Source organism: Cibotium barometz, chromosome 39, assembly GCF_041138505.1.
Source record: "Cibotium barometz isolate CiBa-2024 chromosome 39, ASM4113850v1, whole genome shotgun sequence".
Classification (NCBI taxonomy): domain Eukaryota; kingdom Viridiplantae; phylum Streptophyta; class Polypodiopsida; order Cyatheales; family Cibotiaceae; genus Cibotium; species Cibotium barometz.
The window spans coordinates 40,907,960-40,935,595 of NC_141084.1; the positions used below are offsets into that span (position 1 = coordinate 40,907,960).

Below are 27,636 nucleotides of genomic sequence, written 5' to 3' on the forward strand. Positions count from 1 at the left end.
AAATTAAAAACTTACTGATTTTAAAGATCCATGGCAAATAGATTGCCATGAAGCTGATCTGTCCCATGATAACCGCAAATGCCACACAATCACTATCATCATAACCCAGAGCTATTGTCTTCAGGAGGCAATCGATGAGACGATTGCTTTTCAGATGGGCCAAATATATTACGATTCAGCATGAAATTAAAAACTTGCTGATTTTAAAGATCCATGGCAAATGGATTGCCATGAAGCTTAAGTACTAGTCACATTTTTTCAAAAACATAGAATTTCGAGTATACAGGCAGACACTGGTTCAGAGAAAACAAAACTTGGTACTATTTATATCTTCATTGCTGCATGCACAGATTATTCAGTAGCGATGAGCGAGTTTTTCTTTCTCCTTAAAATTTTCACAATACCTGCACAGCCACCAAAATCAAACTCACTTTGTTAGGCTATAGACTGATCAACACAATAAAACAAGGGAAAGTAAAAACCTAGGAGAGAAACCGATCTCCCTCTCTCTCTCTCTCACCAAGTCCGATAAGATTGGGGTTCTAAAACAATCAAACAAGTTTTAAGGCATGAAAATCTCTCTCTCTCTCTCTCTCTCTCTCTCTCTCTCTCTCTCTCTCTCACCAAGTCTGATAAGGTCGGGGTTCTAAAACAATCAAACAAGTTTAAGGCATGAAAATATGCAATGCAAAGAAACTGACTCCAATGCAGCTCAAGCAGAGCTTAGTCAAGATGGTGTGCAGACACCGTTAAACTGCTCACTGAGCCTTCTGCTCTGCAGGCAAATGTTGGCCGGTTGTTTTCTTTTAAGTGTTAAGGTGTGTGTAGACATTTTTGCTCTAGAAGGGTTGATGACCCATAATTTCTTTTATTGATTATGATGCTTCTGTGGCATACCCTCAAGCAAAGGTTTGAGTTGAATTTGACTTTTTTAAGCTATCATAGAATTTTCTGATTGTTCTCCTCCTGCTGTTGCTTCAGCAACTTATTCTCTCCTTTCACCCGTTTGTGGAAATCAGCACACATACCATCCTTTGCTTACATTGCCTGCAGGAAGATCTTGTTCTGTTCCTTGAGTTTATCTGGAAGCCTTTGCACTTATGTCTCCATGTCGGTGATCTTTCGTGGCATCTCTGCCAGACAGGAGGTCTATTTTTCTGACAGACTGGTCCAGATCCGGACCAACTTATTCTGCCTCCAAACTTTATGCGCTGCTCTTAGGGTTCGTCCAGCCACTCCCTTTATTTGTTCTTTGTTCTCCTGCTCGAGCTCAGGAATGGTTTCCAATCACTCTTTTGCTGTCTCTAATGGTTGCTTGTCCTTAGCTTTGATTAATCATGCCTCCACCATCGCCCACTGTTCCTTTAGTTCTGCAATCTCTTTCTCGGCAATCGCCTGCATAGGTCCATTGGAGCCATTTACAAACTGCTCCTGCACTGTTCCGGAGTCGGACCCACTAGTGCCAAGGTTGCTGGGGTGGTTCATGTCATGTGCACACTGCGTATCTACAGTGTGCTATACGCATGCAAGACTAGTTTCGAGGCTTGGGGAAGCTTGGAACTAGGCAGGCTGATTGCATAGGTCCATTGGAGCCATTTACAAACTGCTCCTGCACTGTTCCGGAGTCGGACCCACTAGTGCCAAGGTTGCTGGGGTGGTTCATGTCATGTGCACAGTGCGTATCTACACTGTGCTATACGCATGCAAGACTAGTTTCGAGGCTTGGGGAAGCTTGGAACTAGGCAAGCTGATTGACGAGCTAAGTTAGGGAAATACTAACGGGCGGGCACCCAAGTATGGACGGACGGGCGGCCAAGTGTGGACGCTCGATGACCGGCCAAGAGCCTATAAAAGGGTGGCCAAGGTTAGTTATTATATTATAGAGAATCTTGCGAGTTTGTGAGAGCTCTATGGTCTTGGAGCCTGGCTTAGGATTGAGTTTCTTCCACCAAAGCAAAGCTTTGCCGGACAGGAAACCTGCTGCTAAATGTAACTTCTTTCCATCATCATATGGATGAAACTGAAAGTGAACTTGCCACTTATGTAGCCACGTGTCCACGATCTCCTTGGTTCGCTGCTTTTGCTCGCCCCCGAAGGGTTTCGGAGTAATGTTGGGGCCTAAAGCTAAAGCCAAGGTATCCATACCCGAGAAAGTAGAGAGGGTAGTAGTCAATAGAGCGATGGAGTTCTGCAAATCTTACATCTGGGCTGCGATTTGTGCTTGACGTTCCGTCGAAGAAGCTTCGAGAGCTACTTTGCACTCTTGGAAATCTGATTTTGACACAAAATCGTCAAAAAGATCGGCATCGGTACCTTCCCTAGCCGGCAAGCCTTCGCGTTCCACGAGGGGCTCCAACTCCGATTCTTGGGTTGACATCGTGAAGAGGGTATGTGGAGAGAAAATGCGATCTTTGCACAATAAAAGTGCGAGCAAACTTGAGAGCTTGAGAGCTTGAAAACTTGAGAGATGTGTGGCAAGAAGCCCACTTGAGTGGGTTTATAAAGGTTTCCCAAAAGCCAAAAAATCTCCAAAAGCTAGGCTTAGCTTTTGCTTTGCTTTTGTGTTTTTTTTTCTTGAATATATATATATATATATATATATATATATATATATATATATATATATATATATATATATATATATATATATTCTATTGTCTTAAAAAAAATAAACACCTTGGAAACCTTGGAGGAGGCTTCTTTTAAAACTTAAAAATTTTAAACTCCAAAAAAAAAAACGAAAGCTAAAAAAAACGTAAGCTTTCCTTAGTTTTTTTTTCTCCTCCTGGATTCACCCGTCGGTGAGCTGCCGGCGCATGCTGACGTCGACTGCTGCACTGCCGAACGTGCTGCCATCACCTACATCAGCCTATGCTTTCCTTGCGCCAATCCACATGTGGCCTGTGGTAGCGTAGCCTGCCGTGCGTGGGCTGGGCTGGGCGCTCGCTTGGCCTAGGCGCCGCCTGGGCTGGCTGCGCAGTCTTGGTCTGGGCGCTACCTGGCTGGCTACGCAGGCCTGGCCGCCTGGCGTAGGCACTCCTGCGTTGCCTGAGCTGGCTGCGCAAGCCGCCTGCCTACCCAGTCTTGGGCGCTTGGGCGCAGCACCTCACTTATGAGGTCTACCTCCAGAAGTTTCGTGACTTGCAGATGAAAGCTACAAAGATGGATCCCACTACTCTTTTGGGGTTTTTCTTAGCTGGTTTACCAAACTCGTACCGTTTACAGGTTAAAAATAACAAATGTAAAACATTGGACGAGGCCATTCATTCAGCTTGTATCTATGATGATACGATGGTCTCTTCCAAGTCGAAACCCGTTACCGAGCAGGGGAACAAGCATAAAAGAAAGTTCTCCGCACCTATGGCTAACACGACAGAGGGAAAGTCTTCGGACCAACCTTCGAAGAATTCAAGTTCGACACCAGCCAAGTAGAAACGACTCCTTAGGGCTTTAAAGCTCAAGAAGGAAGGACGTTGTTTTATCTGCGAAGAAAAAGGACACATGCGTAACGAGTGCCCGAAGCAAAAGGGTACCAAGTCAAACGCAAGACCCAAGCCAAAGGCAGCTAACCAGTTGTCTTTGATAGGTAAGTCAATTATTGTACTTTCTCGCCCTAGTACTTGTTCTGATTGTCTGTTCAATTCTAAGGTATTTGACATGCATGATCTTCTCTGAGTTTATGGAGAAGTGAAGGGCCATAAGATTCACATTCTTTTAGACCCTGGCAGTTCGCATAACTTTGTTAGCTACAAACTTGTGCAAAAATTGAGTGTTGATACGACACTCATCGACCATACCTATGAGGTACGTCTAACTGCGGGAAGGCAAGTTTGGGATCGCAAGGTGGAGATGTTTCCAATCCAGATTCAGGACTACAAAGACACTCTGGAATGCTATGTTATGCATCTGGAAAATGTAGACTTGTTATAAGGGATTGAGTGGTTTAAGACTCTTGATGTCCAGATAGATTCGTCTAGTCATATTTTTTCTTTTCAGCATAGGGACACCAAGTATAGTATTTTAGGTGATTGTATTCATCCCTCTCAGGGACCTCTTGTAAATACAATTGATTTTGGAAATATGATGGATTCTTCTTTGTATACCGCTTTCCATTATGTATTGATTCCACTTTCTTCTTTTCTCATCCCTTCCATGGATGTAAATGAATTAAGTGTGTTTGAAAGCAAAGAATTACAGAAGATACTTGATTCGTTTCAAGATGTATTTCCTAAGGAACTACCATCGGGTTTACTACCTGAACGGGCAGTAGATCATCGTATTGACTTGATCCCTGGTGCTCATCCTGTGAGTATTCCACCTTATAGGATGAGCCAAGCTGAGGAAGATGAGTTGGCTAAACAACTCGAAGATTATTTGAGGATGGGCCAGATCCGTCCAAGTAAATCACCTTGGGGTGCACCTGTGTTGCTTAGGAGAAAGAAGGACAATACTTGGAGAATGTGTATAGATTACAAGAGATTAAACAAGCTAACCATTAAGAACCGTTATCCTCTCTCTAGATCAGATGACCTGATTGACCAGTTAGCAAGAGCGAAATATTTCACGAAGATAGATTTACGTACTGGCTATCACCAGATACGTATTCATGAAAGGCATGTCGAAAGAACCACCTTTCGGACTAGGTATGGCCATTACGAGTTTCTCGTATTACCTTTTGGATTAACCAATGCTCCAGCCACTTTCCAGCAAATGATGAACGATCTTTTTCGTGAACATTTGGGAAAATTTGTGGTGGTGTTCCTGGATGATATTTTGATTTATAGTCGTACTCTTGAGAATCATGTCAGACACCTCACGATTGTCTTATCTATTTTAAGATAGAATCGACTATATGCTAAGTTAAGTAAATGTGAGTTCTTTATGACCGACATCATTTACTTGGGACACAAGATCACTAGAGATGGATTGAGCATTGACTATGACCGAGTTCAGAAGGTTCTGGACTAGCCTATACCACGAACAGTGAAACAACTTCGTTCTTTTCTCGATTTTGTTGTTTTTATTCGGAAATCTGTACGGGAGTACTCTCAGCTCACACTATCGATGACCGACTTATTGAAAGGTCGTGGACGTAAGTCAAATCAGCCTATCACTTGGAATAACGATTTGGATATGGCCTTCCGACTTTTGAAAGATAAAGTCAAGGAAGCACCTATCTTAGCATTGCCTGATCCTAGTCAGCCTTATGTTCTTGAAACTGATGCCAGTGACTATGCTATTCGGGGCTACTTTATTTCAAGATGGTAGACCGGTTGCTTTTGAAAGTAAAAAGCTAGTCGACACTCAATCTCGTTGGCCAACCCTTGAGAAGGAGCTTTATGCTGTGATTCATGCTCTCAAGGTTTGGAGACATTATTTATATGGCTCCAAGTTTGTGGTATTGACTGATCATCAGTCAATCAAGTATGTGTGTGATGCGGATGATTTGAGAGGAAGGAAAGCTTGTTGGACAGAGTTAATGCAAGATTTTGATTTTGAGATCCGTTATCGGAAAGGGTCCATGAATAGTATTGCAGATGCGCTTAGTCGAATTAGAGAGGTGAATACTTTGTCGTTCACCGAGATTTCTACTGACTTATTTCAGTCATTGAGAGGGCTTTGCAGGGCTGATAGTTATTTTGGTCCATTTTGGCAGAAGATCCAGGACGGGAGCTCATTGATTGACCAAGACTCGGTGACTGAGCAGTCTACTATTCAGGCTGCAGGAGGCCAGTGGTGGATGATTCGGAATGGTTTGCTATTCCGTAATGACAAAATTTGTGTACCACAGATCTCGGACATTAGGTCTATGATTCTTAAGGAGTGTCACGACGCCCCTTCTACTGGACACCTTGGGGTACACATGACACTATCATTAGTGAAACACACTTTTTATTGCCCAAAGATGAAAGGGTATGTAGAAGATTATGTTCTCAAGTGTCGGATTTGTCAGGCAAATAAAGCTGAACGCTTTCGACAGGCTAGATTGTTGCATCCTTTGCAAATCCCAGGTAATAAATGGAAAAGTATTTCCATGGATTTTATTACCGGATTGCCAAGAACACATCAAGGCCACGATTCTATTTGGGTTGTGGTAGATCGCTTGACAAAAATGACTAGATTTTTACCGACCCGGAAGACTATTACAACTACGCAATTAGCTCGACAGTTTATCGAGCAATTGTTTAGACTGTACGGGTTACCCCGCAAGACATAGTCAGTGATAGGGACTCTAAGTTTACGAGTGATTTTTGGAAACTTGTTTTTGAGAAGTTGGAAACAACTTTGAATTTGAGTTCCTCTGATCATCCTCAATCTGATGGCCAGACTGAAAGAGTGAATCAAATTTTGGAGGATATGCTTCGAGCATATGTATCCAAAAGACAGAGTTCATGGGAGGATTATCTTCCTATGTTAGAATTTACATATAACAGTACTAAGCATACGAGTACAGGATTTAGTCCTTTCATGCTTTTATGTATGGTTTTCAACCTAGATCACCTGTTACAGTAGGATTCTCAGGACTTCAGCATGATGCAGCACATAATTTTTTGCAAGATATGCAGGAAATATTACAAGTTGCAAAGGAATCTATTAGAAGTGCTCAAGACCGAGACAGGTTTTATTCTAATAGACATCGTTTACCTAGAGAGTTCTTTGAAGGAACGATGGTGTATTTGCGAGTTCCGAAAGATTCCGAGACTTTACGGACAGGTCGATCTCCGAAATTATCCCCTAGATACTGTGGACCATTTCGTGTTACACGACGGATTGGTTCAGTTGCATATGAATTGGATTTGCCTTCTCATGTGAAAGTTCATCCTGTATTTCATGTCAGTAGACTTAAGGAAGTACTGGGTGGAGCAGATCAGTTAGTTACTCCTCAAGAAATCATAGATGTCCAGGACATGACATTTGTTCCGCACGAACCTGAAAAGATTCTTGGATTTCGTGAACGAAGATTGCGTAATACGCTTATCACAGAATACAAGATCAAGTGGAAGGATCGTGTTGAGGAGGACGCTACATGGGAGACATTGACTACTCTTCAGAGAGATTACCCTGGCTTTTTAGTGAGCTCAAGAGTGAGCTCTTAGAGGAAGGGGAGTATGTCATGTGCACAGTGCGTATCTACCATGTGCTATACGTATGCAAAACTAGTTTCGAGGCTTGGGGAAGCTTGGAACTAGGCAGGCTGATTGACGAGCTGAGTTAGGGAAATACTAATGGGCGGGCACCCAAGTATGGACGGGCGGGCGGGCGGCCAAGTGTGGATGCCCGATGACCGGCCAAGAGTCTATAAAAGGGTGGCCAAGGTTAGTTATTCCAAAGCCCGCCGCCGTTGCCTCCAGAGCTTCTGTGGTGAGCTCAGCTCCCACACAGATCCTAGCGGCTACCCCTAGTTCTTCAAACCCGAGTGCTTCAGTTGGAGCAATTATCAGCCGGGAGCTTGAAGATAAGCAGAAGGGCACCCATGACCAGGAGTATGAGCACAACGAATTGCTCAAGTTTGTGAGAATCTCGCGAGTTTGTGAGAGCTCTATGGTCTTGGAGCCTGGATCTAGTGCAGACGTGCACCTGCTTTATGCAGCCGAGGCCGACAGCAATCTCGAGCCCCGCGAGGGCAACTTCGTGGCGGTATGGGACGTCGCGAGGAGGAGATTGGTCAGTACGTCATCCTAGTTAGCTCAGCTCGTGGCTCGATGGGGACAGCCAAGACTGTGGGCTTGCCCACGGCTGTCATGGTTGGGAGGTGAGTCAGGCCTGCACCCCCTTTGTTGTTTGTTGTTCGTTTGTTTGCAGGATTCGAGTTTCGAATCAAGATCGATCACAAGGGGATCCGTGGGGATTTGATAGTTCAGGTCTGCTCCACCATCGGGATGAGGAGTCTAGGAAGAGAAAGCTAAAAAGGATTTGCAGGCTAGAGGCAGAAAGCTTTGAGCATCACTTTATGCATCTCCTCCGTTTTGCCATGTCTCTTTCACATTCGCTTTATGCATCTCCTCCGTTTTGCCATGTCTATTTCATAGACGTCAGTTGGTTCATCGGCTTCAAGTACCCCTAGCCAGGCTTTAGCCTTCTGCAGCTCGACGCAGTCTTTGTGCTGCTGCTCTTCGAGACTCTGGAGTGAATACTTGTGCACCTGCATCACTTTTGACATTCTCTTCTCCAGGCTTTCCGCACGCTCCACCGCTTCTTTCAGCTTGTCCTCCTGCTGCCTGAAGTCCTCTTTCAAGCTCTGTATGGCAAAATCAAGCTCAGACCCCTGTTTAGTCAAATCAAAATTGTCTTCTTGGAGGCTTTGCACTTGCTTCCTTAGGGCATCAACTGTTGGGGTAAAGGCACTATGCCCACCCTTATAGTGTGTACAAGCCCATAAGTTATAGTACATAGTACACTTAGTACTTTTAATGTACTAAGTGCACTATGTGTACTAGTGCAATATACATGTGTGATAGGGGAGTCACACTCATGCTATTGATGAGTTGACTTATCCCCACAACTCTCTCTCTCTCCCCCTTGTTCTCTTTGTGTATGTCTCCCACACATGAATTACTCTAACCCTAATTCTCCCATTCAACTGGTATCAGAGCACAGGCAAAGGCAAGAGCAATTGAGGACTGAATTTCAGTCGCATCTGTTGGGTAGAGTAGCTGCAAAACTATACAGGCTGAATTGATGATTGTAGCTTTCGTTTCAGCACTGTAGTAACCTGCAGAAGCTGAGGTAGCGAATCCAGCAGGAGTAGCTATGGTGCGTGAGCAAAGCACTCACGCGGGCTACAGGGTAGCGCGAAGGAGAAAGTGGGTATTCTGCACAAGGAGGTCACCGTACGCTGCAACGTGGCGTTGGGCGTTCAACTCACTACTAGGCGGAGGTGGCGAAGACGGTGGCAACCATTAGGCGTTGGAGTGTTGCGAGCGAACCATTAGGCGGAGGCTGTGCTGGCGTTTCTGCTGACTGCGCCCTACCCTGCCCCCCTACGTCGGCGCCTCGTAGCCCGCTTGTACTGCCGCGAAGAGTGGCCACCTTAAGCTGGCGGTGGCGCTCAGCCCATCGCGTATAGCACTGGCCACAAAACGTAACAAAGGTGGAGCCCGTCGCATTGCATAATCGCTGAAGCTACTACTTCTCCAACAGTCCGCTGCTCCGACTCTCTCTGTACGACTGGTTCTTATTAACCCTTATGCTGTCCAAAGTCCAGCACTGTCTTGGCAGGCCGTGAAGCAGCATCTCTCTGTGCCCATGTCTTGGGCTGCTCTCTTTGAGGATACTCACGCCTGAGGAGTCCCCCTTTCTGCACCCTTTCCTGCAACAAAAAGAAAAATCAGAAATTACAAGGTATTTGCCTCAATTTTTTTTTTGGGGATTTGCAATTGAGCAGGTACAATCATTATTTAAGCAGGTCCAGGTGCCGAATTGCTCAATTTCTGAGCAAAATTGGCAAAATTGGTTGACATTAGTCACAATCAGGATTAATTTGCAGGAAATTGGATGTCGAAATTTGGGGCTTTTGATGTAATTGTGCAATTAAGCAGTCATACATGCTGTATGATGTGAGAAATTGCACATTCGGGCAGAATTGCAACAAATTCCAGTGCAAATCAAAGGGCTTTTGTGCCGATTGGATTGATTGGCATGCAGGCAATCGCATTTGATGCTTTGGGCAATGTGTTGATGCCTTACAAGCACTCAATGTGCCTGTAAATCAAGGGGCATTCATGTATTGAATGTATATGTAGCCTGGGGGAAGCATCGCGAAGACTCTGGATGCCTTCATGTGCGTCAATGTACCATGTATGATCAGCAATTGATCTTAAATCAAGGGGCTTTTCAAGTTCGTATGCTTGTTGAGCTTGGCAAAGCAGCAGGCAAGACATTTATGCCTTGAATCCTCAGAAATCAGCTTGCAGTCAAGGGGCTTTTGCCCAATTTCTGTTCGGAACTGTTGTATGCAGTGTTCGGGACTGTAAAAGTCTGATTTTCGCTCATTTGGACAGCCAGGAGAGCATTTATTGCTATTGTACCTGTTGGTACAGATTTGGCACAGCTTTGTGCAAGTTTTGGCATGGCTGTACACTGATTTGAGTGAAGAAAAGGTTCAATTTCAGCTGCTGTACTTGCCGGTACAGGTTTGGTACATCACAAGAGAGTACTTGGTACTGCTGTACAGTACTTTGGAAGGGCAACAGAGCACATTTAAGGTGCTGTCCTAAATCTGCAGCAACCAGATTTTAGTGATTTCATCACATACAGTAGGAGAAAAGTTGCATTCTTGCTTCCACAGTGGGAGATAAAGCTTGGGAGAATAACTGTGAGCACTTTGTGTGCTTTTGGTGCAGTGTTTGCACATTTTGCAGGGAGTCAGGCATTGACAGGTTGCATATTGACAATATGCCTAAACTGAGTGTTGCAATGTTTGCAAATGGATCAAGAATTGTTGTAGATGCATACATTTGGCATAAGAGAACTGGGCATGTAAATGTGCAAAGAATGAAGTCTATGCAGGCTAAAGAAATTGTGACAGGGTTGCCTAAGTTTAAGGTTCATAGTATAAAGAAAGTATGTGAAGCATGCCAATTTGGAAAGTAAACAAAGTATGTATTTCCACATGATAGAAATGTGAGCAAGAATGTACTGAATGTTGTGCATTCATTTGTATGGGGTTTTGCAAAAACTACATCCATGGGTGGCTGCAGGTATCATGTGACATTCATTGATGTGACCACACAAGGAAAGTGTGGGTATATTTCATGAAAGAGAAGAGTGAAGTTTTTTCTCATTTTCAAAGTTTCAGAGTGATGGCTAAAACGTAGACAAGCATTAGGGGAAGGTTGAGGTCTATGGGGCTCTTTAAAACCACAGGTGAGAGCTCTTCATTGCTTCACATCAAGAAGCTTGAAGACTCACATAACTATGATATTTGGCAAACCTAGTGCTATAATGTGTTGCTCTAGAAGAAGCAGCACAAGCCTATCAAAGAAAGGGGTGTAAAGCCCGCTTCTCTTACTGCTGAAGAGTAGGAAGATATGGATGAGCTGGCAAGATCTACTATCATGTTGTCTATGTCAGACTCTTTACTTTTCAGCATTCGTGAAGAGAAGACAGCTTGGGGAATGTGGCAGAGATTGCAGGACTTGTATGCCCAGCAGCAAGTGCCTCAAGCAAAGTGCATTGGTTGAAGAAACTCATAGGTCTTCAGATGAAGGAAGGGGCGTCTATGACAGCCCATCTAAATGAGTTTAATGGTATTGTCAGCCAGGTCATCAATCAAAAGTTGGCAATGGACGATGAGTTCAAAGCCACTTTTTTGTTATGCACTTTGCCAGAGAGTTGGGACACATTCAGGACAGCCACTAGCAATTCGCATGCTATGCTGTCATATGCAGATGTTGAGGGTGCTCTTCTTCAAGAAGAGATGAATAGGAAAAACAACTCTGTTGGAAAGTCCAATGCAATGAATGCACATGGGAGATCCCACCAAAGGGGAAAAAGCCAAGAAAGGGGAAGGAGCAAGTCTCGCTCCAAAATGGATTTGGAATGCCATTATTGTGGCAAGAAGGGGCACATTAAAAAGCAATGCTACAAATGGAAAAATGATCAAAAAGAAAAGGGAAAAGGCAAAGACAAAGACAAGGATGAAGCCAAAGATGTAAAGCCAAAGGGCAAAAGTGGAGTCAAGATTGAAGAAATCAATGTGTCACATGCAGGTGACACATTGAAGAAATCAATGTGTCACATGCAGGTGACAGTGAGGATGAGGTCCTATTTACGTCTTCACTTGATGCCCATTAACTTCTTACAGGTGGTCACTCATGGATCATTGATTCAGGTGCCTCCTTTCATGTCACAGGTTGCAGAGACTTGTTTGTCAGGTATACTGCTGGCAATGAAGGAGTGGTTTATTTGGGTGATAACCATGCATGCAAGATTCTTGGCAGAGGTGATGTGAGGCTTGTGTTTTCAGATGGCTCACAGCTTATGCTCCATGATGTCAGGCATGTGCCTGAGATCAAGAAGAACCTGCTTTCTATTGGACAGCTTGATGATGCTGATTATGTTACCACATTTGGTCGTGGAAAGTGAAAAATTAGTAAGGACTCACTGGTTGTTGCCAGAGGCTCTAAGGTGGACACTCTTTACTTCGTGCATGCAGGTGTTTGTCACCATGCTAATGTAAATGCAACCGAGCTGCCGGAAATCTCTATGTGGCATAGCCGGTTGGGACACATGAGTGTCAAGGGAATGGAGCAATTGTCTCGTTTGGGTTACTTGCCTTCTCTAAAGTTTTCAAGTTTTCAGTTTTGTGAGCATTGTATATATGGCAGGCAACTGCAGTGCCCCCACAAGAAAGCTCTTGGACAGAAAGATGCTCAGTTAGAGCTTGTGCATACAGATGTATGTGAGATGCCTCAGCTTTCTTTGGGAGGGGCAAAATACTTTGTGTCTTTTATTGATGATGCCACACGCAAGGTGTGGGTCTATCCTCTTCATTTGAAGAGTGATACATTCTCAGTGTTTCAAAAGTTTGTTGCTCATGTTGAGAATCAAACTGGCAAAACACTGAAGGCTTTGCGTTCCGACAATGGTGAAGAGTATATGTCCAAACAGTTTCAGGACTTTTGTGATGCTAAAGGCATCAAGAGGGAGCTCTTGCTAGAAGTCATCTCCTGTCTATTTGTATACACCAGGGCCTCTGTTGTGGGTGTGCCCGCCCGTATATCATTTTTCCACACTCCCCGTATTTTTTCCATATTTTTCCCATTTTTTCCTAGTGGCTGGAGGGCTGCCAGGTGATGCCAGGAGCATCCCAATGCTGGCCGACTGGACTTTCCTCAGTTGTGTGCATCTGGGCTGCTGGCCGACCTGTTCTGACTAGGCGTAGGCATCTGTAGCTGGCCGACTGCTATTTTCAGCAGTCGTGGGCATTTTTCACAGTCGTGGGCACCTTCTGGAGCTGGCCAACTGCTCACATGGAGATGTATATATTGCCCCTCAGCCCCCACCACTTTCTCATTCAGTTTTTCGGGATCTTGTGTATAGAGAAGAGTTTACACACCTATCTCTCTGTGTTTCTTGTGCTGATTATTTTCTGCAGTCTACTTGCTCTTGTCTACCCAAGTTTGGTTGTCATTTCCGCTGCATATTCTGACATGGTATCAGAGCCCTAGGCTCTAGGAGATCTTGGGCGTTTTTCTGAGCAAGAGGGGGAGCAACAGGTTGCTGATCGGTGGACTGTTCCAGGCTGAACGGGAAGAGAAGGTGCAAGAGGAAGGCGGGCAAAGGGGCTGGACAGCCACTTGCATATTTTCTGATTTTCAGATTTTTCTCACCCACCCACCCTTTCAGGTTACTCTCCGAGATGGCAGATTTACTCGAGATGGCTGAGAAGCACGTGAAGATTCCGACTCTCCCCACGTTCCCAGTGGATCGTCAGTTGGACGGGTCCAATTACGGCATCTGGAAGGTCATGATGGAGTCAGTTTTGGAGTCATATGATCTTGCTGATTTTATTATCATAGGGGTGCCACGGCCGGAAGCTGAGGAAGGGGAGTTATTATCGACGAGGAAGGACCGAGAGGCACATGCACATATGTGGGACCGTGTCAACGCCAAGGTCCGGTCATTTATATTCCTCAATTGCACACCACAGGTGATCAACCATGTGAAGCACATGACGCTGGCGAGAGGCATATGGGAGCACTTGGCTTCTTTGTACAACAGGGTGTCACCCATGAAGCGGATTTCCTTGGAAGTGCAGATGCGGGTTATGAACCCTGCAAAGTCCTCGACGATGCGGGAACACATTAACAAGCTGCAGGCCCTTCAGCAAGAAGTCCTTCAAGCTGGGAAAGAGATATCATCCGAAGATATGGCCATCACGTTACTTTCCCACTTGCCTGGTCAGTATTCCGCTTTCTATTCCTCGTTGATCACGAGTGGCAGGCTCAGCACCATTACTTGGGAGAAGCTTGTGCCAATGGTCTTGGACCAGGAGGATTTTTTCACGAACCCGCCTCACGGTGGAGGTTCAGAGGCCTTAACTGGCCAACGGTCGAAAGGCCGTAATGTTGGGGTAAAGGCATTATGCCCACCCTTATAGTGTGTACAAGCCCATAAGTCATAGTACATAGTACACTTAGTACTTTTAATGTACTAAGTGCACTATGTGTACTAGTGCAATATACATGTGTGATAGGGGAGTCACACACTCATATCATTATGAGTTGACTTATCCCCACAACTCTCTCTCTCTCTCTCTCTCTCTCCCTTGCTTCTCTGTGTATGTCTCCCACATGAATCTCTAAACCCTAATTCTCTCTCTCACACAACTAGTATTAGAGCCTTCAACTGGAGCCATGGTCATTCTGCTGGTCGTACCCTGTGCAAGTTGTACCCTGTGACTGCTATCAGCTGGCTGTCACCCTCATTAGTCTACAGCGCTCGTGTGTTGGGCGCAGCCTGTGTGTAAAGAGGAGAAGCGACCAGCTAGGCAGGCAGCGCAGCAGGTAGCCTACGCTGCCCAACAGGCAGCAACCAGCTAGGCAGGCAGCGCAGCAGGTAGCCTACGCTGCCCAACAGGCAGCAACCAGCGCTGCCCAGCTTTTCAGGTCCAGCCAGGCGTCGACTGGCTGCTGGGCGTGAAGCGAAGGCTACCACAGCCGAATAGTAGGCGAAGGCGTAATCACTGACTGCTGGGCGTGAAGCGAAGGCTACTAGGCGAGCGAAGAGGCGGAGACGGCGAAGGCAGCATAGCGAATGTCCATCGAATACTAGGCCAGCGCGCACAACTCCCAATTTTGCCCGTCAACTGGCCGCGTAGCCAACAAATAGGCGATACAAGCGGCTAGTTGTGTTGTCGTGGGAAAGTTGGCGTCTCCTAGCAGGCGACTGTCCCGAACACGTGTCCAGCCCCTTTTGGTCTCCCCAACTCGTGTGCAGCCCCTTCTCTACAGCAACTTCATCACCCTCTTCTGCAACAGAGCATCAGATTTCTGCAGCAGCACCAAATTCAACACGCCCTTTCCTGCAACAAAAAAATCAGAAATTACAAGGTATCTTGCTTCAATTTTTTTTTGGGGACTTGCAATTGAGCAGGTACAATCATCAATTGAGCAGGTACAAAGGTACAGGTGCCGAATTGCTCAATTTTTGAGCAAAATTGGCAAAATTGGGTGACATTGGTCACAATCAGGATCAATTTGCAGGAAATTGGTCACAATCAGGATCAATTTGCAGGAAATTGAATGTCGAAATTTGGGGCTTTTGATGTAATTGTGCAATTAAGCACTCATACATGCTGTGTGATGTGAGAAATTGCACATTTGGGCAAAATTGCAGCAAATTGCAGTGCAAATCAAGGGGCTTTTGTGCCGATTTGGTTGATTTGCATGCAGGCACTCGCAATTGATGCTTTGGGCAATGTGTTGATGCCTGTCAAGCACTCAATGTGCCTGTAAATCAAGGGGGTTTCATGTATTGGATGTATATGTGGCCAGGGGGAAGCATCGTGAACACTCTGGATGCCTTCGTGTGCGTCAATGTACCATGTATGATCAAAAATTGATCTTAAATCAAGGGGCTTTTCAAGTTCGTATGCTTGTTGAGCTTGGCAAAGCAGCAGGCAAGACATTTATGCCTTGAATCCTCAAAAAATCAGCTTGCAGTCAAGGGGCTTTTGCCCAATTTCTGTTCGGGACTGTTGTATGCAGTGTACAGGACTGTAAAAGTCTGATTTTCACTCTTTTGGACAGCCAGGAGAGCATTTATTGCTATTGTACCTGCTGGTACAGATTTGGCACAGCTTTGTGCAAGTTTTGGCATGGCTGTACACTGTTTTGAGTGACCAAAAGGTTCAATTTCAGCTGCTGTACTTGCCGGTACAGGTTTGGTACATCATTGGTGAGCACTTGGTACTGCTGTACAGTACTTTGGAAGGGCAACAGAGCACATTTAAGGTGCTGTCCAAAATCTGCAGCAACCAGATTTTGGTGATTTCATCACATAAAGTGGGAGAAAAGTTGCATTCTTGCTTCCGCAGTGGGAGATAAAGCTTGGGAGAACAACTGTGAGCACTTTGTGTGCTTTTGGTGCAATGTTTGCACATTTTGCAGGGAGCCAGGCATTGACAGGTTGCATATTGCTATGGCAACCACAGGTGAGAGCTCTTCGTTGCTTCACATCAAGAAGCTTGAAGGCTCGCATAATTATGATATTTGGCAAACCCAGTGCTACAATGTGTTGCTCCAGAAAAAGCAGCACAAGCCTATCACTAGCCGCTGGGGTCTGTGTGGGAGCTGTGCTCACCACGGAAGCTGTGGAGGCGGCGGCGGCCTTTGGAGGCTTCTTCGGACAATCCCGAGAAGTATGTCCTTTTGTGTGACAAAAGTAACATCTACCCTCCTTCCTGTACTGAGAAAGCTCCTCAGCACTCAACTTGCCACCTGTCTTGCCTGCCTCCGCTTTCTGGTCTGGAGTAAGCTTAGACGCATTGTTCGAGTTCTTGGAGCCAGAGGCTCCCGGGTTCTGTCCTGGGGAAGACCCCGTCTTGTTCTGGCTTTTGCCCCCCGAGGCGTTAGCCTTGGGAGAAGCCGGCTGGGAAGTCTTGGGCTTGCCACCATTGTGTTTCATTTCTGCACTCTGCGCAAGCGAGAGTGCGTCCTCAAAGGTGGCTGGTCTAAACATACGCACCTCCCATTGGATTTGCGTGTCCAGGCCATACAAAAACTGCCCTTTCTTGTCCGTATCAGATAAGCCTAATTGCAGACACAAGGTCGAAATTTTATTGGCAAACTGAAGGACTGGTTGCGCATTCTGACGCGCACCCCTCAACTCGTCTTCGAGTCGCTCTAGGTAGTGGGGCGGTAAAAACCGCTGCTTAAGGTCACGGACGAACTCGTCCCACCCATAAGCTGCCATACCTGATCTGGTGTGGGCATGAGCCCACTGAGTCCACCAAGGAATGGCCTCACCTTCCAAGTACCAACTGGCTAAGATCACTTTGTCAATATCTGATTTCCTAACTGCGGCAAAGTAAGCTTCAAATTGATGTAACCATGAATACAGAGTAGTGGGATCGAGTTTACCATTGTACTTACTGAAATTCATTTTCTCGGGAAAATGATTTGAGAGCGCCGCCGGTGTCAATCTGGCGTCCAAAGCTCGGAGGTAACGCTCGTGTTCCACTCGTCGCATGGCGTTGTCTTCTCGCTGTCGAATCTCCAATGCACACATCTGCATCTCAAGCAAGGAGCTTGGCTGCGGCTGTGACCCTGCGAGAGGGTCCCTGTTGACGAGGATCTGGTATCTGGGATACGGAAGGAGAGGGAGGAGGAGATGGAAAACGCGACGCTGGCGAGCGAGAACGCTCCTCCAGAGCCAAAATCCGCGCCTTCTGCCCATCCAACTTGGTTGTCTGGTCTGCGATTGCTCGCATCATCTGCTGGAACATGTCTTGTACACTCAAGCCGGGTGCCCTCGCTGGGTTGCCTGGTGCACTCTGGTCCCATGGTTCTGGTTCTCTCTCGTCGCCGAAGTTCGCCATAGCGGGAAAATGCAATTCCTTTCCGGAACGCAATCTGACCATCCACTATCTGTGTGGGAGACTTCCGGAGGCTTCCGGAGGCTAAAAACCAACCGTCCTTCGAGGGACAGGAGTCACTCCGAAAGGGGTAGTCCACCGGCGTCTAAAAACCAACCACACGAGCGAAAAAAAATTTCTGGTTTTCTTTGCTGAATCTTTGTCCTTGAAGTGAGCTCTGATACCACTGTAATATGCGGAGGCTTCGGAGAAGGATCGGTACTTCAAAAACTCAGAAAACAGCACTCTTTTCGCGATGGAATTAACGCACAAACTGAAAGACGATGTGCAGAAAAATAGAGAGAGAAGGGGGAGATGGAGAAGGACACAGCACTTGGTGAATTATGAGATGACTACAATGAATTCTTGGCTGGGCTTTTATACTTCTCATATCATCCAGTCGGCTAGCTTCAGGGAGCTCCACGACTGAATTTTATTATTAAAGTGTTTTCACACTATGTTAAATACTATGCCACCCTGCTGTCCAGCCTGCGCATGCTTCTGGGGCAGCATCCTGGCTGCTGGGCATGCTGCGCAAAGGTGTGGGACAGCTCCCTACACCTGGCCGACTAGGTGGGTAGGTTACTAGACCTGGTCGGCTACCTGTCCAGCAGTAGTATAGCTGGCCGACAGCCCCTCCAGCCCATGCCTTGGCTGGTGGGCAAATCTTGGGCCCTCCTGGCCCCTTGGGGGTGGTTCTACACCTCCCCCATGCCCAGACTAAGAATGCAAAATGCAAATCCTTGCACTGGGGTAGCCCTATGGGCTGGCCCCATCTCTACATGCAAACCTACATGCCTACAGAGGCCTGGCATCCAGTTGCAAACCAGATACACAGCACATCTGACATCATTCCAGAGGACAGGACTGTGGTGGAGATGGCGAGGACCATGCTGGAGCATCGTGATCTTCCTCGTCCACTTTGGGGTGAGGCTGTGGCAACAGCTGTCCATACCATTAACCGCTCTCCGACGACTTCTGTACCCCATATGACTCCATTTGAGGCATATTTTGGCAGGAAACCCGATGTCTCGCACTTCCGTGTCTTTCGGAGTGACGCGTATGTACATATTCCGAAGAAGCAGAGGGGGAAGCTTGACTCCAAGTCCCGCAAGCTGGTATTTGTGGGGTATAACTCTCTTTCCAAGGGATACAGGTTGTATGATCCAAAGAGGAACGAGATTGTTGTCAGCCGAGATGTGGTCTTTGACGAGCATGTCCAGCATCCACTATCGAGGAGCCGCCACTTCTTGGAGATCCAGAGGAGTCTGATGATGATTCCCAGTCTACCACTCCAATTGATCCACCTCAGTCATCACAGGAGGTTGAGCCCGCAGCTGGAGTTGAGCCCCCGCAACCACAGGAGGCTCCACGATCTGTTCGTGTACCTAGGTGGTTGTTAGACACCCTTCGGGAGTCAGGTGTCACGGAGCTACCCTCCGAGTGGACCACAGAGGACGGCCCTCGAAGATCACATCGAGTCCGAGATAAAAGCAACACGGCGGAGCTTCTTCAGGTGAACTATGCTCTTATGTCTCGTATCATACGGGATAAAGAGCCCACCTCCGTAAAGGAAGCCCTTGAGGGAAGCCATGCAGGTGGAACTTGATGCCATCAAGAAGAACAACACTTGGGAGTTGGTACCGAGGCCGTCGAAGCGGTCAGTCATTGGTGTCAAATGGGTCTTTAAGACCAAGTACGCGGCTGATGGGTCGGTGGACAAACACAAAGCCAAGCTCGTGGCTAAGGGTTATGCTCAACGGCCAGGCATCGACTACGAGAACACCTTTGCACCGACAGCGCGGATGACCACGATTCGGACCGTTCTAGCCCTTGCTTCTTCTCAGAGGTGGCCCGTGTACCAGATGGATGTAAAATCTGCGTTCCTTAATGGTGACCTGCAGGAGGAGGTGTACGTTGAGCAGCCTCCAGGCTTTATTGTTCCAAGATCGGAAGGGATGGTTTACAGGTTACGTAAGGCCTTGTATGGTCTTAAGCAGGCTCCCAGGGCTTGGAATCAGAAGATTGATTCCTTCTTTATTCGGACTGGATTTCAGAGATCGGTTGCAGATCCGAACCTGTATCTCTTTCGGGAACGCGGCATGGTCACACTGATCATCCTTTATGTGGATGATCTCATTCTCACCGGCGGTCATGTGGAGCACATTGGAGTGACGAAGGCAAAGGAGTTTGAGATGACCGACTTAGGCTTACTCCACTTCTTGGGATTGGAGATCTGGCAGACCCAGAGGGGGTTTTTCGTCTCTCAGCAACGGTATGTTCATGAGTTGCTTGAGGCCTTTGGGATGGAGAACTGCAAGCCTATTACTTTGCCGATGGACCCGAACACAAAGTTAACCGTTACAGATCCTTGTGAGCCAGTTGATGCCTCGCAGTACCGGAAGTTGGTTGGTTCATTGATCTGGTTGCTGAATACCAGATTGGACTTGAGCTTCTCCGTGGGGCTTTTGAGCTCTTTTATGCAGACGCCATTGAAGACTCATTGGGACGCAGGATTGCGGATCTTGCGGTATCTGCAGAGTACGAAGGATCTGGGACTCTTTTACACAGGAGGGAATGGAGTCAAGCTCCAAGGTTGGAGTGACTCAGATTGGGGAGGAGATCCAGACACGAGGAGATCTACTTCAGGATACACTTTTACCCTCGGCTCAGGAGCAGTTTCTTGGAGCAGCAAGAAGCAGCCAACTATTGCCCTTTCTTCGACAGAGGCAGAGTATCGGACTGCTTGTGGTGCTGCTTGTGAGGTTGTATGGCTGCGGAGGCTGCTAGGCGAGATGGGGTTTCCACAGAGCGATACGGAGTGCACCACCCCGAACCGTCGACATAGACAACCAGTTGCATAGTTACAAATAAGGAACCTATTGCCTCGTCAACGACCCACTCCGACACTTGACCCTGCCACACGCTTATTGCCCCCGTAGATTGTATATCTATGAGGATGTATTGCACTTTTATAGTTGAGCCTAGGTGTAGCACAGGCCTTTCTTTGACAATTTTGACAATGATAGCTCAGTTTTAATTTAGTTCTTGTTACATTTTCAGTTTTTATTCCATGATTCACTTACTCATGGATTCATTGTAATTTTTGGTCTCATAGACCCTTGTAGTCTTTTGCAGACAATCTCTCTCTCTCTCTCTCTCTCTCTCTCTCTCTCTCTCTCTCTCTCTCTCTATATATATATATATATATATGCAGAGCCCAACGCCCCCGACCCAGTGCTCTTGAGTCTTTCGCAAAGACCATGCTTGCTAAGCCTCTAAGCCATGCTTGTTGAGCCTCTCAACCCTTTAAGCCATGCTCACTATCCTTTTGCTATGCTTACCAACCTCTAAGTTCCAAGTGGGGACCATGTCTTGTTTCTTTGCTAGCGTTCGAGTACAAGGACTATTGAAGGCTATCCAACCATTACCTCCATCACTCCAAAGAGGGTTTGTTGGGTATTTCGGACTCTAGTAGTGTGTCCATCGGTGTGAACACCCCCTTAGGGTGTGAATAGCCCTCATTAAGCTCTAGGTCAAAAGATGAGGCTTGATGCCTATAAAAGCATGTACTTGGGTGGTTCCATTATAACAATGAGTATCATTTGAGTTGTGTAACATCTATCTTATGGTCTATGTAGCCAGAGGGGAGACCCGAAACAATAAACATCTGACAAACACATCAAATACCAAATAGAGCTTTGAAACACAACGGAAGAACCACAGTAAAATAACAACACCTCACTGATGACAACTAGTACATAAGAGGGCAACACTGCTGCTATATGGCCATCACAAAGAACACCTGCTATCAGCTGTACGGCCAGCACACAAAAATAAAGAGAGAATCTGCATTGTACGGCCAACGCTAGGAACCCACCATATGCATCTGTTGTACGGCCAACGCAAGGAGAAGAGAGCGCGAGAGCTACACCTGCAGTGTACGGCTAGCACAAGGAGAAAAAGAGAAAAAGCTGCTGCCGATTAGGGGATGTGGGCGCCTAATGATAAAAAAAATAGCCCTTGACTTGCTTTTATAAAGTTGACCATCTAGGCGCCTCTTCTGTCTAGGGATACATGCCCAAAAAGTAATAATATTTCTAGCCCGTCATTAATGACGTGTGAACACATAGTTAATGAATAAAATCACATGGTGCTCATGCTGTGTAGCCATCTTTCACGTCAATCCATGCCAGTGAATGCTTCAACTTTCTTTTGTCAAAAATCCCCGTTCTCACCTTGGTTCTATTCTGTATATGGGCTTGCCCCAAAACACTGATCAAAGATCAAGACTCGTTTATGAATATTTGGGACACAGTTGGCTCTTGTGCTTGTGTTTAGTTAATATTAGAGTTGTTGACTCAGGAGTCAAGATATGGCTAAAGTTTGTTTTTTGAAAAGATTGGCTCTTGTGCCTGTGTCTAGTTAATATCAGAGTTGTTGACTCGAGATATGGCTAAAGTTTGTTTTTCGATAAGGTTGGCTCTTGTGCATGTGTCTGGTTAATATTAGAGTCATTGACTGCTAATGTTTGTTTTTCGATACGACTAGCTCTTATGCCCGTACTTGATCTTGGATCATGGATCTCAATTTATGGCTTATGCCCGTACTTGATTTTGGATCATGGATTTGGATTTATGGCTTTACTGCCCAGATTATGAAATACTACAGATTGGCAAAATATATGCAATACTTTAAGAGTATTTCAATGCTATCAGGCTTACACAGTTGTGGACAACTTTTTGATGAGACAAAGGAGATGTCACCATTTGGTCCCTTCACTGATCTTATTCAATGTTTTGGGCATACTCAGCCACTTTTGGCAGAAAGGAAAAGCACAACCCAAAAGTAGAGCTGATTGACTTTATAAAAGCAAAGCAAGGTGCTTTTTTTAATCACTAGGCACCCACATCCCCTAATCGGTAGCAGCTTTTTCTCTTTTTCTTCAGCATTGGCTGTACACTGCATGCGCAGCTCTCTCCCTCTCTTCTCCCTGCACTGGCTGTACAGTAGATGCATATGGTGGGTTCCTAGCGCTGGCCATACAATGCAGATTCTCTCCTTCTTTCTGAGCGCTGGCTGTACAGTTGACTGTTGCAGGTGTTCTTTGTGATGGCCAGCGCTGCCTGCTATCTACTGGCTGTCGTCAGCTTATTTTCTACAGAAGAGGCCGTACAAAGCTAGCCGTACAACTGTTGGTTTCTTCTCTTTATTCTAGCCGTGTTTGGGACAGATTATGTGACTGTTTTGGGACTGTTCTTGACAGCTTTTGGTGTTGTTTCTCTAGGCTGAGACCTGGGCAAGAGTCTTGCCGATGCTTTGTGGAAAATCCGATGCAAGATTGCACCCGCACCTTGGCTTCTTGTAAAAGTTTCTATTTGAATAGAGAAGTTCCTACGAGGGACCGACTGTTTCGGCTCAGTGAGGTGTCATTATTTTATTGTGCTTCTTCTACTGTGTTTCAAAGCTCTATTTGGTATTTGATGTGTCTGCCTATTGATCCGGTTCCCCCTCCGGTTACAGTCTCTCACCTCTCTCTCTCTCTCTCTCTCTCTCTCTCTCTCTCTCCACCATTGTTGTGGCTTGAACTCCCTGTCTCTCCTTGAATCCTCATCTCTCTTTTCCACACTCATATCATGGATATCTTTCAGCCTCCATAGCTTGCTCTCTAATCTAAGGATACCAACAAAGATAATCCAACTAGGCTTGCCATGAGGTAGAAGAAAAGAACTAGAAAACATCAAATAAACCCCCATCCCACAAGTCCCAAGAAAGCGCAAGCTGACTTGCCTATATATCTCCCGTCCCTTGCCGACCGGGGGAAAAATGGACAACGGGAAGAGAAACCCTACAGTGAAACCTGCCTTACTGTGTGCATTGGGAGACACTTCCAAAAAGGTTGTGTATGATTTTTCCAAAAAAGCGGAGAAGCTTTTTTTTAAATCAAAATAAAAAAATCGTGATGTGCTTTTATAAAAACAGCTCATCGTATGTGTGCCCACAAAAACGTACCTATCCTTTTTAGGTGTCCCAGCTTTAAAAGTAAACCCCCTCCCCCTTTTTTTTTTTGAAATCCCCCTTTCGAGGGGATGTGCCAAGCTAGAAGCTACAACGCTGACACAACCCTATAGTGTCGAGGCTCAAACCCACCTCCTCTTGGTTGGGGTGGGCCATGATGAGCTGAGCCACTCAGGCAAGCGCCCACTTACAACCCCCTCCTGTTTTAGCCCATAGATCTTATTATTACGCCCGATCACATATGCTTTTGCCAAAAAAGCACATGAATCTTGTAATAAAAATGCTTTTGCCAAAAACAGGAAATTTGATGCTTTTTTTCCCACGTTTAGCCTTCCATGTGTGGCTGCCATGTGCGCTGCCCCCTCCTGCCGAATCTGGCTGCCCTGAACAGCACACTTCCCTGCCCTGCCTGCATGTGCCAAGGACTGGTATGGCTGCCACATCAGCAAGCCATACAGTATAGCTTGATCTGCTGCATGTGTGGGCTGTTGCGCATCTGTTGTCCAGCCTAGGCAGCATCAGCATGACTGCTGCTTCATGTGTGTGTGCCTAACATATGCTTGCCTAACATGACTGCAGCCTGGATACATAAGCTGTCGTGCGTTTCTCCTACATGCAGTCCCATGTTTGCCAAAAACAGGAGATTTTGTGCTTTTTCCCACGTTTAGCCTTCCATGTGTGGCTGCCCCCTCCTGCTGAATCTGGCTGCCCTGAACAGCACACTGCCCTGCCCTGCTTGCATGTGCCAAGGACTAGTACGGCTGCCACATCAGCAACCTTACAGTATAGCCTGGTCTGTTGCACGTGTGGGCTGTTGCGCATCTGTTGTCCAGCCCAGGCAGCATCAGTATGACTGCTGCTTCATGTGTGTGTGCCCGCCTATCACAAGGGTGAAACTTACATCTGCTTACCATGACTGCAGCCTGGATACATAAACTGTCATGCGTTTCTCCTACATGCAGTCCCATGTTTGACTCAATACATCCAGGCCTACCGCAAATATGTACACAAACATGAGCATACTTTTTAGGGTTTTTTCTGCATCTAGGGTTTCCAACATGTAAAATTACCATGGACGCATACTTTTTTGCATATACCCTAGCTCCACCCTCTCTCTCTCTCTCTCTCTCTCTCTCTCTCTCCACAACACTCAAGACCACACAATGCAAGCATGCATGACAGAAAACTGCAAAAAGCATCATACCTTTCCAACCAAGATCAAAACCCTAGCAATTCCACAAGAACAATACCTATGATTCTCGACATGCTTGCAACCATGCATGAGACATGCAAACCTTGCTTTTTCTACTTCCCATGTTTGTTTAGGCTTTTCTCTTATACCAACTATAAGATCTCCCTAAACACCAACGACAAGATTAGTACCAAATAGGAGTACATGATAGCTCACCTCCCAACCATAGGTCCGTGTCCACAAACCATCCCCTAGCCCCTTGGGCTAATGCATCCACGGACCATGTCCCAAGCCTAGGCATAGGCGTCCCATCATCCAACCACATCAGTAGGATACCAAACAATACGGTAGCCCACCAAATAGACTCACCCCACTTATATAGCCTCAATCAACCTATAAATAGCCATACTCATAAATAGCAAGAATTTATGGGATAACACTAGTAAACCTTTCCCCAAGTAATCACAATTGCTACTACACTAATCCTCAGGCCCCCTAACTCCACATAAGGCCCCACTAACCATGTGTTTAGTGTCATTCTCAGCCCACAACAGTTGAAGATTGGCCACCTCCTCAGCCGCACTCGCACAACAATAAGAATAGACAAACTGTAAGTTATCACATGGTATAAGTTAAGAGAACAAATTCAAGGTGTGTTGTAGTTGGGTGGACCGACACAAGGCATGGAAACACACACTAACTCCAAACTGTATGAAGTGAGAGAAGAGGATAAAATTGATTAGGCTCCTTACCTTAACGGAGAGGTTTAGATAAATTATTAAAAATAAAATGTCGACTAGACATCAAGTGAGTATGCAACTTTCAACCATGTGCGATGACCTATAATTTTCTTTAGGCTTGAAAAAAGAACTACTACTTGCAAAATAGATTAGTATTGGATAAGATTTAATTAGCCTAAGTGGTCCAAGGTTTACCTTATGAACTTTGTTTCTCTTAAAGTGGGATCTTAGAGAGAGAGAGAGAGAGAGCATAAAACAATCTTTAATGTGAGCTTCTAATTGATAGACTATCAACCCAAAATTGGCTAAAATGACTCGTAACATTTAAAGTCGTTTATTTGGCATCTTGGCTAATAGGGTGACATTGTCAATAATGTCCCTAGGGGCTTTCAACACTTGCATAGTGACGACTACAATAGGTAGCTCTAAGAATTATAATGTCTTCTTACACACTCCAAGCGGCAATGGTGCTATCCTCACCGTCAGCACAATCCTATTTTACAAACTAGCAATGTAGTCATCTATAGTGCTCTTGGGCTTCTCCCCCTACTATAATCATAAGTGTTGATCTCCTCTCATGCAGACTCTAGTAGCCAATTTCTCACACTTAACGCTAGTTTTTCAAAGTAACATGTGTTGATATAGCAACATCTCCACTGTTCCTGAAGCATGCTCATCATTCAACCCTTTTACTCCTTGACAAGAGGAGTATAAGGAAGAATCTTCCAACATACTTTCTTGAAAAATATGATCCATCATGCAACTGAAAAGAGCCGGTTCTTGACAGTCATCAATCCTCAGTATCGAGAAAGCCATTGCTCGACCGTCATCTTGTAAAGAGTACCTTTGGTCACATACACTCAAAGAAGAGGAATTGCCTTGGGAGCAAGAAAGCAGATGAGCTCGTCTTTGTTAATGCAAACTTGCGTTTGCTAACAAAGATGAAGCATGAGTACACGCATGATAAATACATTGGCTTTCATAAATCAGAGATGACACGGGCTCCATCATTGGTGATGTAGTTGAGGAGGCAGAGGGAGGAGATCAATAATATGCACACATGTGATACATGGCATCACACACACTCTCTCTCTCATGTGGTGTCACCATCCTTCTTTTGTTCAAGTAAAATTGATGACCAATATGACGAACTCCTAGGTCAAATAAGACCTTTCTCCAAAAGATCAGTCACCATCCTTCTTTTGTTCAAGTAAAATTGATGAGCAATATGACGAACTACTAGGGCAAATAAGACCGCCAGTACGACGGTGAACTCTGTCAAAAGCCTGTGATGTTTCAGCATAGACTTCAAAGATATCATAACGAAGCACTTGGATATCTGCTCCAAACGTTGTAATAAAGTCAAGGAATGGTAGAATACAAGGTCCTGCCATTCTTATGACAGCTTCACCTCATGCTTAACAAGCAGGGCCCCAACAATAAGCCACCATTCAAAAATCCAACTATGGGCTACAGGAAACCCTAAAATCAGGCACCAAATAATTACACTGTGGATTGCTCCAGGCACAGAAAATACTGAAAAGAACACTTCAAACGTTGTTCTTTTTGGAAACCCGAAAATTCTCACTGAGGATGCCGCGGACAGAAGAAACCCGAACTTAAACCTTAGGATCTCTAAAAAAGAAGATTTAACTATTGTATGATTAATTTGAACTGTGGATCGCCACGGAGGAGAAAACCTTAGAAAGAAAATAAAAAAAGCACATCAACAGAGAGAAAGGGAAGAAGGGGTGACCGACCAGTAGGTTCCGACGAGAGGAGTGAGGAGGAAGATGGCGTTGAGCCAACTGCTGGAGATCTTCTCGTTGACCTTGTGCGGGATGTCCTTCCACAGGCCCCTCATCACGTGCACCTGGTTCGGGGATAGCGTATAGACCACCTCCTTCAAACGCACAGGTACCTTCCCCATCGCCCACAAAATTGCCCTGCCTCGTCCGACCCTGGCTCTGCTGAATTCGAGTTAGGGTTTGTTCTCTTAGAAAAATGACGGTAGGACATAATAAAAAGGCCCTAACATTTTCATTTTACAACTCATATGTGTATGTGTGTGTATATAATATATATATATATAGATATATGTGTGT

At 45.7% G+C, this 27,636-nt stretch overlaps 1 protein-coding gene across 1 annotated transcript; it reads right to left on the reverse strand.

The window, feature by feature from the left end:
* Nucleotides 1–27,562, reverse strand: LOC147616094 (cytochrome b-c1 complex subunit 8-1, mitochondrial-like). The gene is made up of 2 exons (XM_086778732.1): nucleotides 27,292–27,562; nucleotides 1–404 (listed from the first exon to the last, which is right to left on the reverse strand). Exons 1-2 carry the CDS (start codon nucleotides 27,459–27,461, stop codon nucleotides 356–358), a joined length of 219 nt encoding a protein of 72 aa, XP_086634858.1. The 5' UTR covers nucleotides 27,462–27,562; the 3' UTR covers nucleotides 1–355.
* Nucleotides 27,563–27,636: the final 74 nt, after the last annotated feature.